The sequence below is a fragment of the Ptychodera flava genome, chromosome 10 (genome assembly GCF_041260155.1).
Source record: "Ptychodera flava strain L36383 chromosome 10, AS_Pfla_20210202, whole genome shotgun sequence".
NCBI lineage: Eukaryota > Metazoa > Hemichordata > Enteropneusta > Ptychoderidae > Ptychodera > Ptychodera flava.
In genome coordinates, this window is record NC_091937.1 from 28,087,836 (window position 1) to 28,104,960 (window position 17,125).

At 36.4% G+C, this 17,125-nt stretch overlaps 1 protein-coding gene across 4 annotated transcripts in view; it reads right to left on the bottom strand.

Moving 5' to 3' along the window:
- Window positions 1–17,125, bottom strand: part of LOC139142381 (transient receptor potential cation channel subfamily A member 1 homolog) — a 45,466-nt gene that overhangs the window by 14,701 nt on the left and 13,640 nt on the right. For 2 of the 4 annotated variants that reach the window (XM_070712294.1, XM_070712295.1), the window contains exons 3-15: window positions 14,139–14,304; window positions 13,355–13,458; window positions 11,471–11,497; window positions 8,903–8,998; window positions 6,931–7,119; window positions 5,979–6,197; window positions 4,972–5,065; window positions 4,400–4,595; window positions 2,718–2,901; window positions 2,045–2,152; window positions 1,580–1,668; window positions 877–1,023; window positions 569–680 (exon numbers count right to left, since the gene is read on the bottom strand). In XM_070712294.1, coding sequence (XP_070568395.1) covers window positions 569–680; window positions 877–1,023; window positions 1,580–1,668; window positions 2,045–2,152; window positions 2,718–2,901; window positions 4,400–4,595; window positions 4,972–5,065; window positions 5,979–6,197; window positions 6,931–7,119; window positions 8,903–8,998; window positions 11,471–11,497; window positions 13,355–13,458; window positions 14,139–14,304 — 1,731 coding nt within the window. The remainder of the gene's footprint in view (window positions 1–568; window positions 681–876; window positions 1,024–1,579; window positions 1,669–2,044; window positions 2,153–2,717; window positions 2,902–4,399; window positions 4,596–4,971; window positions 5,066–5,978; window positions 6,198–6,930; window positions 7,120–8,902; window positions 8,999–11,470; window positions 11,498–13,354; window positions 13,459–14,138; window positions 14,305–17,125) is intronic. The other 2 variants (XM_070712296.1, XM_070712297.1) reach the window with 2 other exon arrangements.

The window sequence follows — 17,125 nt, forward strand, 5'->3', positions numbered from 1 at the left end:
ACTAGACACACAAGCTCACTGATATCATGGTCACACAATGCAGACCATTTGTCATGCTGTGCAGATTGTTTACCAAATGTTTCAATCATAACATGGATACGTCTATAGGCCAGTAAATGTCACTTAAAAAGTGGGGTTCTAAAAAAATTGTTCCTAAACAAAGCAACTACTCATGGATTTCTTGATATCCACAGCTGGCTTTCCATTTTTGTTGTCACTCACAAGCATTACAAAGAGATTTGTTATTGAAACCTTTATGAAATTCTCAGCTTTTCATAGCTTCATAGATGTCTCATTGTTGCCATGGTGCACAAGTAAATTGTACCCATATTTCTGATCATCTAACATTGAGGTAAACTTCTAACTTCAAATTTCTGATTTTCCCAATAGAGGGCGCCCTCTACAGGCTCACACAGTATGCTCTTTCTTTCAAAATATTGTACAAGTTTGGAATCTTGAATTAATTTACGTATGACTAAGTTTCATTGATATTGGTCCAAAAGTAAAAATGCAGAAATATGCATCATACATTGGATATAAATTTGGCTGAGGAAATATTGTTGCTTACCTTTGCTTTGTCAGTTGGATCGACCGGTGAGTCAGCCTCTAACAACGCCAGTGATGTTTTCACCCAACCCTTGGCTGCAGCACAATCAAGGGGTGTCCACAAGTTACAATTCCTGTTAAATAAAAGCAGCAAAAGTGTGTTCACTGGGCCATTTTGGATGAAAAACAGGAAGAAAAACAAAATTTAAGAGATCCTTTTCCTATTCTGTTATACAAGTTGGTAAGCATTTCAGTCAATGGTAGAGTTGACTGAATTATGTGAGACAGAGTAGACCTAGAACACAGCCACGTTATAAGTAGATAGCATACCTGGCTTGAATATCAGCACCAATATCAAGGAGGGCTTTCAGCGTTTGGACATGACCTTCCAAAGCTGCTAGATGCAGAGGTGAATTGGACAACTCATCTTCATCATTGATGATCATTTTGTTACGACGAACCAGCTCCCTGACAGTTCTGAGGTAAAAAAAAATAAATAAATGCATGGTTTAATTTGTGAATTTGAGTTATGAAGGTATCTGGGTGTTTCACCAATTTGTATTTCAAGTATGCATTCGACACAAATTTACACTCTTTAAGCCTTCTATTTTAAGGTAGACTGCATGCACCTCAGGGACAGATATTCAGGCTCTGAAACGTTTTGTCCTACCACTTGTGGGGGCTCATTTTGAAGTTTTTGGGGAAAATCAAGTTTTCTCACGCTTACTTTAGTAAAACTCAAAAATTCTATTTTTCCTCACACAGTTACCACAGGGACAATGATGCTTTCAAGTTTCCTGACCGGAAGTTTGAGCAAATGTTTTAAGTGTCTTTCAATTTTGCACTACCTTTCATCACAATTGTTTGACCTTCATCAATTGTTGTCAACTGTGAGTGTGGACCTGTTTGCATATGCATGAGCACGCACACGGGATTGACTTCTGCTTTTTCACTAAATTGCCCTATCTAATTTTAGTCAGAGATATCATGAAGTTCAACTCAAAATTTGTCAAGCTAGTAATGACACACTCACCTGGTTCTTCCATTCTTTGCTGCCAAGTGCAATGGTGTTTGTTCTTCTTCATTCCTTGGATCAATGATGGCTCCAGCATCCAACAAGGTCTGAAGATCGACAAAGAAATCCCATTAAACAGATGAAAACTACATACAATTATTCATATTATGAACATGCCACCAAAAATAAAGGTTGGCAAAAGCTCTTTTCTGTTATTTTCAATCTTTGATTTCTATCCAATTTATGGATATTTAAATATTTTTCTTTAAAGCTGATGATACAACTGTAGATTTACTGCAAAATAACATTACAATCACACTTAAGATTTTCAATCAATCATACATAAGTCACTGAGATTCTTAAATAAATCTTGTTTTCGGCCATGCTTTCATAATACCCTAAACGAAAGAACAAAGATTTTCCCATGTTTTCTATTCAGTCTATCACATTTTCAAATTGTGCGCAAGTTTAAAATCCTCTTACCTTGACGATTCCAAAGTATCCATTCTGAGCGGCAACATGGAGGGGAGTGTTGTCATACTTATCGGTCTCTTCAAGCATATTCTTAGCTGACGGATGCTCCAGCAGCACCTGTCGGTGGAAAACACAGGAAACCAATGATTTTTTTCTCACTTTCTCCAAACTGCTCTGTGAAATACTTGTATGAATGATTTTTCAACAATTTACACAACTATTGAATTTTCCTCTAGAATAAACAAAATTCCTAAAGATTTCACCGGTATGTGCCTTGGTAACAGATATTCACATTCTCACACTTTTACCAATTCTTTTGGCGTACCACTTGTGGGGGCTCATTTTGAAGCTTATGGAGTAAATAAAGCTTTGATCAGCTTAGTTTTGTGAAAATTGGGAATTTTATTTTGCCCCATAGAGATAACACAGAAATGGCAGCCATTTTGAATTTCAAATATCAGTAAATCTTGAGTAATATGTTTCTCTAGTACTAAAATTTGCACAGTGATCCCAATTCTTATTCCCGATTTTGAAAGTGAATAGTTGAGAGATTCCTTGAGGAAAGTTTGAGCTAAGTTGAAATCCTTTAATTTTTGAGGCACAAACTACCTAAAAACAATTCAATGAAGAACTGAAAGGCTGATAAGAAATATGAGGAAACTTGAGAAAAGAATACACATACTTTGAGAGCATCAAGTCTGTCTTCCTCTGCCGTCCAATAGAGGGCAGTCTTGTCATTCTTATCAGCTTTACTGATATCCGCATTGTGATCCAGTAGACATTTGATTGTCTCACTGTGTCCGTAACATGCTGCAATCAGCAGTGGAGTGAAGTTGTCCTGATCACGTCGCTCTATCTTGGCTTTCCTGGTGGAAGAAAGCAACAACTTATACACTTATTACTTTATTACTTATACATGTTTCACAGACATAGTAGGTCTTGACTCTTGCTGACAAGTTACTCAGGGAAACAAGGAATCTATGTCACCTTGAAAATTATGAAAGACGGCATATGATCAAGGTATGAGATTTTCTACACGGTATTCAAATAATTACTTAAAATTTACCGATTTTTGAAACTCAAAATAGCTGCTGTACACCACTTTAAAGTGGCAATCTTCAATCCCTGGTCCTTGAGTTTGCAGTTGTTGACATTAACTGTTTACGTGATTTTAGTCCGTTTGTTCTCCTTTGAAAGTTGTGCACAGTTTAGTCACTTTAGGGACCGTCTCAGATTGTCACAGAAGTTCAAAAGAGCGAATTCATTCGTTTGGGGGGGGGTTTGACCTCCATTTAATTAGTGAACTTCACTTTTGCACTTTTATTTTGTGATCACAAGTTTTCGTGTGTTTATTTTTAAATTAAAGAAAAACTCCATACTCGTGCCAACAAATTTGTAACTGTCGTAGGTGCCCCAAACACAATTTATCGATAGTAACATTGTATCCTAATCATGTCATTCATCAAATTATACAAAGACAAAAAGTATCATTTTTTTTAAATGTGCTATTTATAAGCGTCTGCTCTAACCACTATATGTCTTTATTCTCACTTGTAATGCATCTTGTCATAGTCGTTTAATATGATTGATTGAACATGCCTGGGCCCCCTTGTCAAAGTTTCTCGCTTATTTACCGCCCCTACCAAGTACAAATTGCGTGTTCGCAAAGACAAAGAACAGCACAAGAGATGTAAAAAGGGAAAGTAAAATAAAATGAAACTTTTATGCGGTAAAATGCCCTGTTAGTACTCAAATCTGATCGATTACTTTAATTGTAATGTGGCAAGGGTAATACGTCTTTAGTAGCTATAGCAAATAGCAAAATGCAACATTGTACTCTCAGGCAGACATGAACATTTCGCACTTTTGAAGTTTCGTTTAGGGGAGGGGGGAGGGGGTTTTGATCTAAACGAAGGAATTTCGTTTCTTGAACTTCTGCGACAATCTGAGACGGTCCCTTACAATACCTGCCCATTTAACTCTATTAGGAAATGTGAAATTTTTAAGTTTCTCAAACACAAGAATAAACCATTCCCTCCAGTGGTGGACCAGAATAGCTATGAAACAGTTTCAGTGTCCAAAAACTGTCTTGCGAGGTGCATCATGCCTTTAACAAGTCACTGTCAATGACATAGTCCCCATTTGATAATGAATTAAGAAACCATTGATGGAAATGATGGCCATATTGGATGCATCACAAAACAAATCAACATGTATATGTATAACACAGGGAATAATCCTTGAACCAAGATTGAAATAATCCACTCCAGCCATCTCTGAGAAATTTGCGTGAATGGACGCACGGATGCAACCAAACCTATAAGTCCCCAGACTTTGTCCATGGGGACTAAACAAGCCACTTACATGTCAAGCAGATACTCTACAACCTGCCATCTGTTGAATGCACATGCTCTGTGCAGTGGAGTGGCCTGGTTTTCATCAAGGGCATCGATACGAGCATTGTGCTCCAGCAATAGTGTGACAATCTCAATGTTACCAAGAGCTGCAGCTGAGTGAAGTGGTGTACTGAAGTTCTTCTTGGAAGTGTTGATATCAGACTCTGAAAAAGGGTACGTTAGTAATATGTTGAGAGCTGTGTCTTTTGTGCACACATGTATGTACAATAAGAAGGGCGTGAATGTTTGTATGTGTGTACAAATTTGCTCTTGGCTGCACAATCAACTCAAATAAACTATGAAGTGTATAAAATTGTGTACTACACTGGTACATGTCTTTCTAGATTAAATTTGGAAGTGTTTTTTTTTTGCTGAGTTGATAATCTCAAGCACTTAGTTATTTCAATGAACTTTACCACATCAATACTTTCTACTGGTTCCAAAAACGTGAGTATGAGTTAAAAAGGCACAGTAATATTAACATCTAACACAGGGTCCACACGGAATACCAGCAAGAAAATGCAAATATGACACACTTACTCTTTTCCAGGCACAGCTTGACAATCTCAAGATGTCCGTTGTCAACAGCAAGATGGAGTGCTGTGTTGTCCTCCATATCGGTGTCTGTCACCATCTTGAAGAAAATTGAAAAATGTGTTCCTAAAATGTTAACCCACCATAGTAACAGTGTCTCAACATGAATGTGTCTTTCATCAGAATACAACGAATATCGCTAACGAATCAAAAACATTCTTGCTTCACAAAGGATTTTTAGTATTTGCAATATATTTTAAAGTCACATCAAAATTTCATCTGTATAAATGAATGTACCATTCTGATAAAATGAATGTGTATTACTTTGTCCTATTTTATTTTAATGAAATTTGAAATTGTTTGTCAACCATGATAAAAATACCGAGAATATAAGTCTAAATGTAGGCTACTCAAACGTAGAATATGCCTAAAGGACTCGGGCTCTCAAATTATTCAAGTATCTTTCTAGTCTACCATTTATTCAGACTCATTTTAAAGCTCCTGGAGTAGGAAAATTTTAACCATATTAGTTTTTTTTTTAATACACGATTTTATTTCCCCAAAGAGTTAACAGGGATGACCACCATTTTAAAATCCAAATATTAGTAAATGTTAGGTAACTTGTTTCTCTTATTCCAAACTTTGCATGTTGACTTCTGGTTTTTTATTGTTGATTTGGTAAGACAATGGTTAAAAATTTCATTGAGGAATGTTGGAACACATGTTTAAGTATTTCACTATCGAGGCCCACACTACCTTTAACATATATAAGTTATAGCAATGCAGACACCAGGAGTCAAATTCAGCACAGTCACAGTCACATATGTTTTGAAAACCATTTGAAAACCAGGAGTCCTTAGTGGCAGCTAAACTTACATCTTGAGCTCAAACCATCTTACAGCTTTTAACTGTTCTTATGTACATGCGCATTGCAATCTTAGCGGTTAAAAGATCTCAAAACTAGAAGTCAAATTTCAATGATGTATCATGGGATACATTGCTATGCAATTTACCTGTGAAATCGTGACCCAACCATCTTTATGGTACGCGGCATCAAACAACAGATTGCAGATCTTCAGTTGGCCTTCCATGCCGGCGAAGTGAAGAGGAGTCCCGTTTTCCTCGTCAGTGCAGCGCAAGTTGGCGCCAGCATCTATCAGTAACCTGCAACATTCCACGTTGCCATGACCACAGGCAAGATGCAGAGCTGTCATCTGTTGTTTGTCAGCAGCCTATGAAGGGAGTTTAGAAAAATAGTTGTTAGCACAAACTACCGATTTATTAAATTTACAATGTAATTTAGGATTCTGTAACCTGTTGTTTGTCAACAGCCAGTATGGGGGTTCAGGAATATAATTCGTGGCACACACTATTGAGATTATATTTAATTTACAATGTAATTTATGCATTTCAGTGAAATGTGCACTTTTACTGTCATAACACTGTCAAAGATGTGCAGCCTCTATATGACATTATGTCATAGAACTTGCATCAAAGTGAAAATCAGGTATTTTTTTGAAAATGAGCTATCATGAATAAAGATACATGTAGTATGTTCTACATGATGGAAACTGCCCTACAGTTTGATTTTTCTATCATTACCAGTATGCATAACACTGGTATTACATATAATGGGAAAATGTGACAAAAGCAGGTGTACTAATTTTTTACCTACAGCAGAGGTGATAAAATGCAGGTGGTCATATTTTTGCCCTTTTCACCTTTATTACTTTAAGAAAACCAAGTATTCATGTTGAAAATAGGGAATATAGAATACTTTGAAACTTAATAACGTTTTACTGTTTAACGATATGATTACATGTGCTGTAACATACCAGTGGTAGCCCTGGTAAAATGACTATGGCAAACTGCTGTAATTCACAGATGATATATATACTGCCCTCAACGAAAACACTTGTGACTTCTCACCACAGAAACTCAAACAGTAAATTTACATCTTCATACCTCAATGTTGATGCCTCTGCATTCCAGCAACTCTCTGGTTGCGACGTCGTTGCCTCTCATGGATGCAAAATGCAGCGGTGTTGATCCGTACATGTCCTGGGCATTGACATTGGCTCCTTTGGACACCAAGTAGTGAATGACACTCTCTGTTACCGGCTGACCAGCACTATCAAATTCTTGTCCATTTGGCTAAATGAAGATTTATCAAGACAGTATTTGTACACACAGTACTTGTATTCTTGCAAATTTTTACCTGAAACTATAGATTTCAGGCTAAAAGGTTGAGATATTTTAGTTTTTATACTAGTACAAAATAGACCATAAACATTACATGTTAAACCACAGAGAATGGTCTGTGGTTATAGACATACTTAGACAGAACACAGAACAGATGCATAGATGGTTGAAATACAAGACAGAGACAGATTAGGATAGACTTACTGTCATACAAGGAAAATGATTGGGAACCAAACAGTGGGACACAGACTGACAAACATACAGTTACAAACACACAGACACACACAGGATAACTTGCAAGTACAGGTGGTGTACATGTGGGTCACAAAATGACAGACGAGCACTGTGATACATCACGAGACTGTGTGGTACTATACAAAAATAATGTATGGGAATTCATCCACAGCGGTTGAAAGGTGAATATTAAAATGTGAACTTGATACTGGGAAGGCATATTCACTTTGTTTGATGCTTTTGCTGTGAGCAGCTGTGCATAAGTGCAATATCTTTGAAGTTAAAAGAATTGCCAGCATGTCGATCGCCTACTTTTCCTGCTTTTGTATATGCAGGTGTATGCATTATTTTATTCACGACTCTCAACATGGTTGGACCTACAACGCACTTTAGGGAAGCCGGCCTGAAATTTCTGCTGTTAATGGGAAAGGGGTGAACAGAGACTTCGCTAGATGTTGGAACATGTTCTTGAAGGTTGAAGAAACTTGCCAAGACCAGGATGGTACAATTTCCAATCATCATGGTTTCATTACTCTTCTTTTCTATTTCTTCCAGGTTACAAATATTTGCATAATACTGATACAAGAGGCACCTTGAAGTAATTGTCCTTTTTAGCAAAAATCTTAGCCAAATTTCTCACATTTGAGCACAGTTCATATATACAGGGATTTTGCCTTTCTGTACTCTGACCTGTAAATGCACACTCTCTACCCGGATTATCAAAGAAAATACCTCTTCTCTGCTAAAGTGGATTATTGAATATTGCTTGAATGATGTGATATACATTGAGACTCCTGCAGCTCCTGTCTATATTTTCACGATAAAGACAAGTCAATGACATCAGACATAGGTCACAGAGTTGCCTGATGATTCATAAACTGCTTTAATTTATACGAGATGAAATAGTCTATGGGTCTTCCAGATAAATGAAGGTACATGTATGGTTAAACTCACATACCATTAGTATGAATAATTAGTCAACAGTTCAAAGGCAGAAGATTCACGTTTATCTGATCATGTACATGCACATGTAATCTTCATAAATTTGGGATGAAACAGCACTATAAAATTTAATTCTACATTTGAGATATTTCATGTGGTTTTCATCTCATTAAAACAATAAATTATTTGAGATTTTCAAAAAAACACTGATACGTCCTACCCACTTTTGATTTAAAGAGAAAAATGAATATAAAATTTCAAAAGCTGATAAATATGAAGATTGTCAGTCAGCGTAGTTGAGGCAGGAAGACTGATAATGACTGTGCCTCATTTGCATGTATCCTTGGCGACCACAATACTGCTGGCTGTCCACTTCTAATCCCTGAGACTTACTGTATAAACGCAAGCAACAGCACACACAAACAGATTACCATCATCCAACAGTAACAAACAGGTTTTAAATTTGAAAAGAAAAACCATGCAAGCAGCCAAGATCAACCAGAAGTCATGCTTTAGGAATCAGTTCAGACAAGACTGTCCAAAAAAAAGGAAAACTTACGCTAGCATCAGTCTTAGAAGCCTTTGGTGGGTTTTTCAGAGGGGGTAGTCTAGCTGGATATTTCGGGTTTCCAGATGCAGAAGGATCGGAACTATCCTACAGTCATGCAATAATAAAGAGAACTGCCGCCATTGGAACACTACGAAGCAGCTTTTTTTTGTCACTGGCATTTTATTTTGCAAAAATCAAGCTTGCCCGTCATCCTTATAAAATGTTTCAAGCCATCACATTATTATGAAATTAATTTTACGGTAACGGATATACAGCAACAGATATAAACAGCTTATTCAGCCGCAAATGATATTAACAGTGGAGTTTCCAAATGTGAATTTTTGTTCCCGTTATCATTTAATATTTATGACACCAAATATTTCACATGCCTATGTCAAGCACGTTGTTTTATCAAGTATTTGGTTTTTTTTTAATTATCTACTGTTATTCAAAAAACTTAGCAAATATTTTGCTTTAGTCCACCACTTGTTGGATTTTAGATACCCACAATGCACCACTGCTGAAAAAGGTAGGGTTAATAAATAGAAAGAAGGAGATTGTAAAGCCATCATCTTTTCACATTCTGTCTTTTTTTTGCATTATGTGAGAAGTACCTTTTTCCGATTCTGCTAACTGAGCTATGCTATTGTTCTTTTTAATAGTTCAATGATGCAGTGCACACTAGGGTATACAAAGCATACATGTACATTACTCCTAGAAATTTTTAGCCGTAGGGTATACACAAGGTACTCATTGAACACTACATGTATGGCAGGTTACTACCTGACCTATATTTTTATCGCAAATGGATTCAAAATACACACATACATGCAAATTTATAACAATCTGTTGTACAACAAAAATCTGTATGTTTTTGTTGTTTTAAGGGTGTACAGTATACAGTATAAATGTATGGTGTTTGATACAGCCACAGAAATATGAAATGCTAGCACATTAATGTTATATCACCTGAATATTTTGTGAAAGACACTGCTGTTTCTACGGATGGGGAGAAAATGAACATTTGATCAACTGCCATATGTCGGCTGGTAGAATCACATAAGTAGCAACTCTCACATGATGCAAAAATGTTCATAAATTGGCAAAGATGACGACTCTGTCCCCTTACTGAAGGACGGAAAAGGTTATTGTTAATATATTAATGGAAAAAGAAGATTATATGTCTATGGCCTAAAAGTCAATGGAGCATGGAAATAAAGCTTCACCCATGTTAATCAATAATTCAAGCATCTTAGTAGCTGTAAACCACACGCACACACGGTAACCACACTGCTTATGCAAATACGTAGCGTTTGACACGCGATGCATTGATTTCTTTAGATTTTACAACACTGGCAGTATAAAATCTACACTGATAACACACTTTTTCTTACATTCAATTTCACCATGATGGCAGAAAAGACTGACTTCAATCGATCAACCAATCAATCAAAGAACACTGCAAAATCCACAACCATGATCATAACACACACATGGCTGTATAACAGCTACATTGTAAAAGAAAAGCCAGGAGGAAAAGAAAAATAACCTAGTATAAATTACTGTAACAGGGCTAGAAAGATGTAAGATATTGTTTCAATAGAGAGATTAATTAAGTTTAAGATCTGTGCCTAAATTTCATCTGTGAAGACAGAAAACATTTAAATGACAGTGTGGTCTCATTTGCTTATTTAACAATTCTTTCACAGAAAAATAAATTTGTTCTGTTCTGTGCACAGATGGGCTTTGAAAAGAGTTACAATTAAATCTATGTGCAGTTTGAGAGGTAAAATTCACCGCATACAATAGAGCCTGCCTCCTTGATTCACATCACCCATGATTCAATTGAATATCAAGGTCAAATGTCGACAAAAACTTAAGACTCGATGCCCACAGTAGCTTGCTCTGAAAGACACCATCAAGATTTGTTTTGGCAATACATGTGTACAAATAATGGGTTTTTTAACGTAGCAAAGTGGGACTTCGTACAAAACCTTTCCATGACGCAACTACGGAATATTTTCTTTCCCGGGGAAATGAAGTGAAGGCAAACTGAGAATGAATGAATAAATCAGTGTATCATTGGAACACCTGCACATGAATAATGTAGGTTGGCATGATTCTGTAGCTTTGAGCCAAAATGGTGTACAGGCAGCTTAATATTAAATTTTTGAACACATGGCTCTGATTTGATGTTTTGACGAAAATACTGGTACATGTATCAAGGGGTCAGAATATCATATTTGTTCAGGGGAATTTGGGTTTTTTTATCACAGAATATTGCTTGGTTGACTTCAAAAAATTTATTGGCGCTGGTACACCACAATGGGATGAATATGAAAGACTGACAAATGACTGTGTGATAATGCATGATTTATGTGCATGAGCTGTACTTTAGTCATTGCTCATCCACTGTAAATGGTTGTCACCTCACAGGGCTTTATGACCTTTGACCTTTTCAATTGCATGGTGGGTAAAAAGTGTGAGGCAAGGAGAACAGAATTAGTGTAGATGAAACTCAGAGAACAGCACGCGTGCGCTTTTACTCTTCAAAACGTTTTTCAATGAAGTACCCACCGGATTTGAGCCAACAGATTTCTGTCGCTGTAAAGGTCAAAGAAAATGAACAAAAATATGCATGTTGTAAGGGCGCATTGCCATCTGGCATATTCGATGTACTTTGAAAACAAAAGTTAATATGTATAAGTTGATCATTAGGTCTTGGTATGAATGAGTTGTCTATTAAGAAAAAAATGCTTAATCATTTTTTGAATATATTTGGAAATTTAGTGTCAGCATGTTGAGAATAACGTATAAGAAAGATCATCTACATTTAACGGATATTTCTCACTCATCAGTGCTGTCATTGATAACAGCATAATTATTTGTAGGTTCTTGCCACAGATTTTGCTTGCTTAGAAGCCATGTCTTGTCTAACATTAAGAATAATAATTATTCTGCAATGTAGGAGCCTTTTAAAGAATTTTCTGCAATTTCTTTGGGTCAACATTATACTGGGATATTAAATATCATAAAATTTTCACAGACAGTCAAAAATAACTCCCTGGAGTTGGTCTTGCATCAAATCCGCTTAGAGGGCACACTTGTTTACTTGAAAGTTTGTGATTCCTGCTTGACCCTCAAACAATATATCCTGTCTCACCCCCTGACAAAAGTGGTAGGTGCTTGAGTGGCACTGTGACCTATATTGCTATAGAAACTGAGGCAGCTACCCTGTCAAGTAGACAATGCTGTGTTCTCAGCGTCTTTTGAACAAACACTGAACCTGTCAGAAAATCTTGCTGACTTCATTTTAGAAGCAAACAAATGGAATTCTTTTCACAAGCAAATTATTTGAAATTTTTCCGATCAAATTTTCACAAGGTATGCTGACTTTCTGGAGATATATACTTGACAGGTAGGATTACTCAGCAGGACATTTCCATTAGAAATGAGAAATATTCCAATAACATGAAAAATTACATATTCAAAAGTCAAACTGAGCAGAAACCACCAAAGATTTTCTTATAAATCTTAGTATGTACCAGTATGGTGTGGAGAGAGTTGGTGGGCAGGAATCAATAATTGTATGAATCTTGAACAAACAAGATCAATTTGTCTGTTATTTTCAGTAGCTGCATGTTTGAGTACTGTGATATTAAGAATGAATATGACTTCATGATTTATTGATTAGTTCATGATAACAATTAATGAAAATGTCGAGTGGACGGTGTGGAGGTGTGTTGATGGGGAAACAACGTTGTCACATAAAATTGATGTACAACAAATGGGTTTCATATGGAAAACAATTTGAAACAGTAACAAATATACATACATGTAGCAAAACAAACATTTATGATTTACCACAAAAAAACAACAACAATACAAACAGGCAGTAATTTCACACACAAATTACACAGAGATCAATATCTGGTCAAAAATATAGTTATTCTAGTTATATCACACCTGTGCCAAGTGGAAACCTTCCTTGTTGTTGTGGCAATTGTTTGAGATCCTTTGTGTTATTATGTAATGCAGCATAACACTATACTAGAGCTTTGTAAAAACGACACGGTGTAGAATACTTTCTACGAGAAAATCAACCACTGACAAACAAGATTGTAGACTTTAACAGCCCCACTTCTACCCATTGGAAATTTAATGATTCAATTCTTAATCCAACAATCAATTTGATTGCAGCACAATGTGACTTTAGTTCTGAAAAGGTCTGTGAGTTATGTACACATATGGCAGCACATACAGTACAACTACGTGCTCACAGCACAGTGGGGTCAAAGGTCAGCTCTTCAATATTATCTTATCGTTTGTTATTTTGTTTTCCAATCAATTCCCCTTCCAGCGATAAGCAATTGTCAAGCATTTTCTGTGACCCTCACCCTATTAGTTTACCGTACTAGCTGTCCTGACTCACTGTTTTGTTTTGCTTGAGTTGTAACCTACCTTGGCCAGTTCAACTTCCGACTTGACGGACGTAAGTCTGGATCGCTTGAAACGAGCCGAGAGATGCAACGCTGTGGCTTCATCTTCACCTGTTGTATGGATATCTGTGAGGCAACACAAGACAGAAATTTGGAATAAACTGAAATGTTTCAAGGCTGTGATATATTTGCACTGCTCAGAACTCAGATACTAGTAACACTTGTTGTAGAATTATCCAGATCAAAGTACAGCAAGCATGTTGTCTCCACTGTACTATTGTGCGATCTACTGTGTTTTGATCATCAACACCATACCTGTCAAAGACTGAAGGGGGCTTCAGCATGCACTGAGATATGATATACATGTAGTCTGTCATGTCATTTTCTGATCACTACACGTGTAAAGTCTTGTGATCAATCTGATAAATGAATTATGGAATTGTGTAAAGCAACATGTTGTGTGTATACAGTATGTAGACCACAAGATGTCTTAGGAAAACACAACTTGCCATGCGTATCTGAATTTTGTTCCTAAAATTACATGTTCATGATCATAACACACATGTACATAGTAGAAAGCTTCTCTAGCTAACAGATGTTTACCCAACAAACTTATGAGGAGGAAAATTAAGCTTTCAAGACGTGGCTTTTTTACATGTACTGGAAGTGATCACACTTACTGCAAGTCTTACTAACGTTGTTGAAAAAGGTTTGAAAGTGAGTGAAAGAGGATGTTTCTCAGCAGGTAAATGTTACTCTTCATTTTCAAGAAAAGTTATTGAAATATTTGCTGCAAAGTTACTCACTTGCTCCATTCTCAACAAGTACTCTGACAATGTGATAGTGATTGTATCTGGCTGCATAATGGAGAGGTGTCATCTGGTCTTCATCCTTCATGTTTATTCTCTTCTTTTTGTTGGTGAACGTGGCGATCAGCCTCTTCATCAAATCTACGTCACCATCTCTTGCCGCCTAGCAACAGATGGAGATGAGTAAGATACTGGTCTACTATGTTACATCTATGTTGAGATGGTGCTGATGATGGTACGTAATGCCAACATTTTTTCATTTGGGTTTCTCTGTCATTGAAATTGATGTGCATGGGCAAAACAACAGTGTTCAATACACTTCTCCTCATCTCTGTCTGACAGGGAACTGCCCTCAATGGTCTGGCCGAGAGAGCCCCGAGGCATTGCCCAGCACAACTCTGCTGGCTTTAACAGCTCATTCAGCTGGGGATTCATGAAGCTTAAGTTATTGAGGGCAATAGAACAGGGTAACATTGGGTATCAAACAGAGGGCATCTACGTGCTAATTGAGGCCAATGTATCTGTGACACATCAGTAATGCATTTGTGTATACAGCCCAACCCAACGGACAGTGACAGTGCCATGGTGACACACTGTGGTAACACAATGCTTGGAATGGCAGCCCCATTGAGCAGCCCTTTCATTGCTGGGAAAACCCCAAATTGACGATTATATAGTACACAATCAGTAATTGAAATGATATGAATATATTGAAATATTTTACGCTCATTTAACTACATACAAGTACTGTATGTATTTCATCATTTTGGTTGAGTTTCAAAGTTACCAAAAGACCTCTTTTGAAACTCCAGCGGTATTTTTACAATGAATTGACTTCTACATGTACCAAATTATAAATAAATAAATACACACACATTCAAAGTTTATATAGAACAGTTACAGTACAGTACAAACACTTCATTTGAACATCGCATAGATGTACGTGGTATGTATGATCACTGCATGCAACTATATTTCCACTGTGTTTTGACCTTTAACAGTGGAGATCAATTTTGAACATCTTTCAAAGTCTTTGAATCTTCCTCAAGTTTTGATCAAAATGGGCAATGAACAGCTTGTGAGAAGGACTTGACTATAGTAAAATTGACAATGACTAGATATGACAAACTCAGCCCCGACAAGATTTCCCTTCGATGTATAAACAAATGCTATCAGTAGTACTCAGGGTTTTCACTGGGGTTAAACTGGTGACAAGTCATAATCTTTCATGAAATTCTACTGTTTCTTCAAAGGAAAAGGTTTGGCTGGCAAAAGGTGTAACTCTTAAATGTAATGACAAAATGACAATGGTGATTACCAGTGACATTTTTATGCAAAATACAAAGTTTAATTATATGTAATAAACACACTTTTATGTATTTATGCTCTGTTGAATCACCTTTACATCTGACAAGTCCACCAGGAGTGACACACATTGGAATTTCAGTCACGCAAACACACAGGTTTGTAACTTTACAGTTCATTACTTCTGAATGCTCCCATGATGCATTCTGACACGGAAATTTTGACTCAGTAATTTCGGTAGCATTTTTTTGAGTGCCCATACCTTTAGTAATGTTTGTCTAATGACTCAATGAATCAGAACACTTTTAAAGCTTAGGAACCAGTCCAAGGGATGCAATGTAATCCAACATACAAACAGATTCATTCATAAATCATGTAAGAATATGACACACAGTTCCATATGGCAACAACATCTTTTCGTGGACTGCTAGTTCAGCAAATACAATGCATTTTGTTTCTATACAACTGGGCCTTGTTTATTTGCATAGCAATGCACCATACCAACACAATTGATAGGATACATAACTCCCCATCCCCTCTCCCATCCCTTCCCCCCCCCCCCCATATTTTGCAAGTCACACCATCACAACTTGTCCTTACGCATCAGGAAATCCAGTAACATCTATCACAATTGAAAAATATCACAGAATTAGTACTGTATTTATCATGTCTGATTTGCAACCCTCTCGCATATTGTTCATTTAACACTGTATTAACAATCATACATATATAATATTGATGGATTAATGGTAGCTAAATGTAACTAATAACTGAATACTCTATCTGAAATTCTAATTCCTTAATAAATGTATCCCTTTATGCAAAGTATGTATTCATGAACATTGTTTGACTATGCAAATCTACTAATGACCCATTGTTGATGAGGATTATTCACACGCCAAATATTATTTCATATTTATTCTGGTAATATGAGCTAATATTGTAATACTATTGTAATATTATTATTCTAAACTCTAACCTAAAAATATATTTTGTACTTTCAGAATATAACATATGAATTTACAGTATTTTCTGTCTCTTTGCATCGTCGCATGTTAACAGATTCCTAACTGACCTTAACCCTTTGTTTGCAGCCATTGTTACAGAAATGTCATTTGTTGCCTAATACAATGTACATGTGTATGTGATACCTTTATAAAAGAACATGCCACATTTACAAAAATGCACATGTACATGTAAAAATAATACAATACCTGACACTGTTCTAAATTGAATTAATTTTACTACACAGTTTCATTTTTTTTTAAACATTTATTCTTGACTGTGGTAATTACAGAGTATTGAAATCATTGGTGCTACTTTCTAACACTTGACATGAAAATCCATTTGATATGAGTATACCTGCTGTGCTGCTGAGGCTCAAACAATTGTCCAAATTTGCAATCAATTCATACCTAAATCTCAAACACGCTTTATGTCTGCTGTTGCCTTGAAACTACTTACTACAAACTTTTATCATGGAAGCAATCAAATATGGTGGAAAAAATAATATGCTTGCTATGAAAACAAGTCAGTGCATAAATGATACAATTAACTGCTATTATCTGAACTTCATGGTTAATTTTATGATCTGAAACTTTTCTCCTACCACTACTTATGTCTCCCTTGCAACCTGGGTAGCATTGGAGTGTCTTTTATTGCAAATACCTGTATCAACA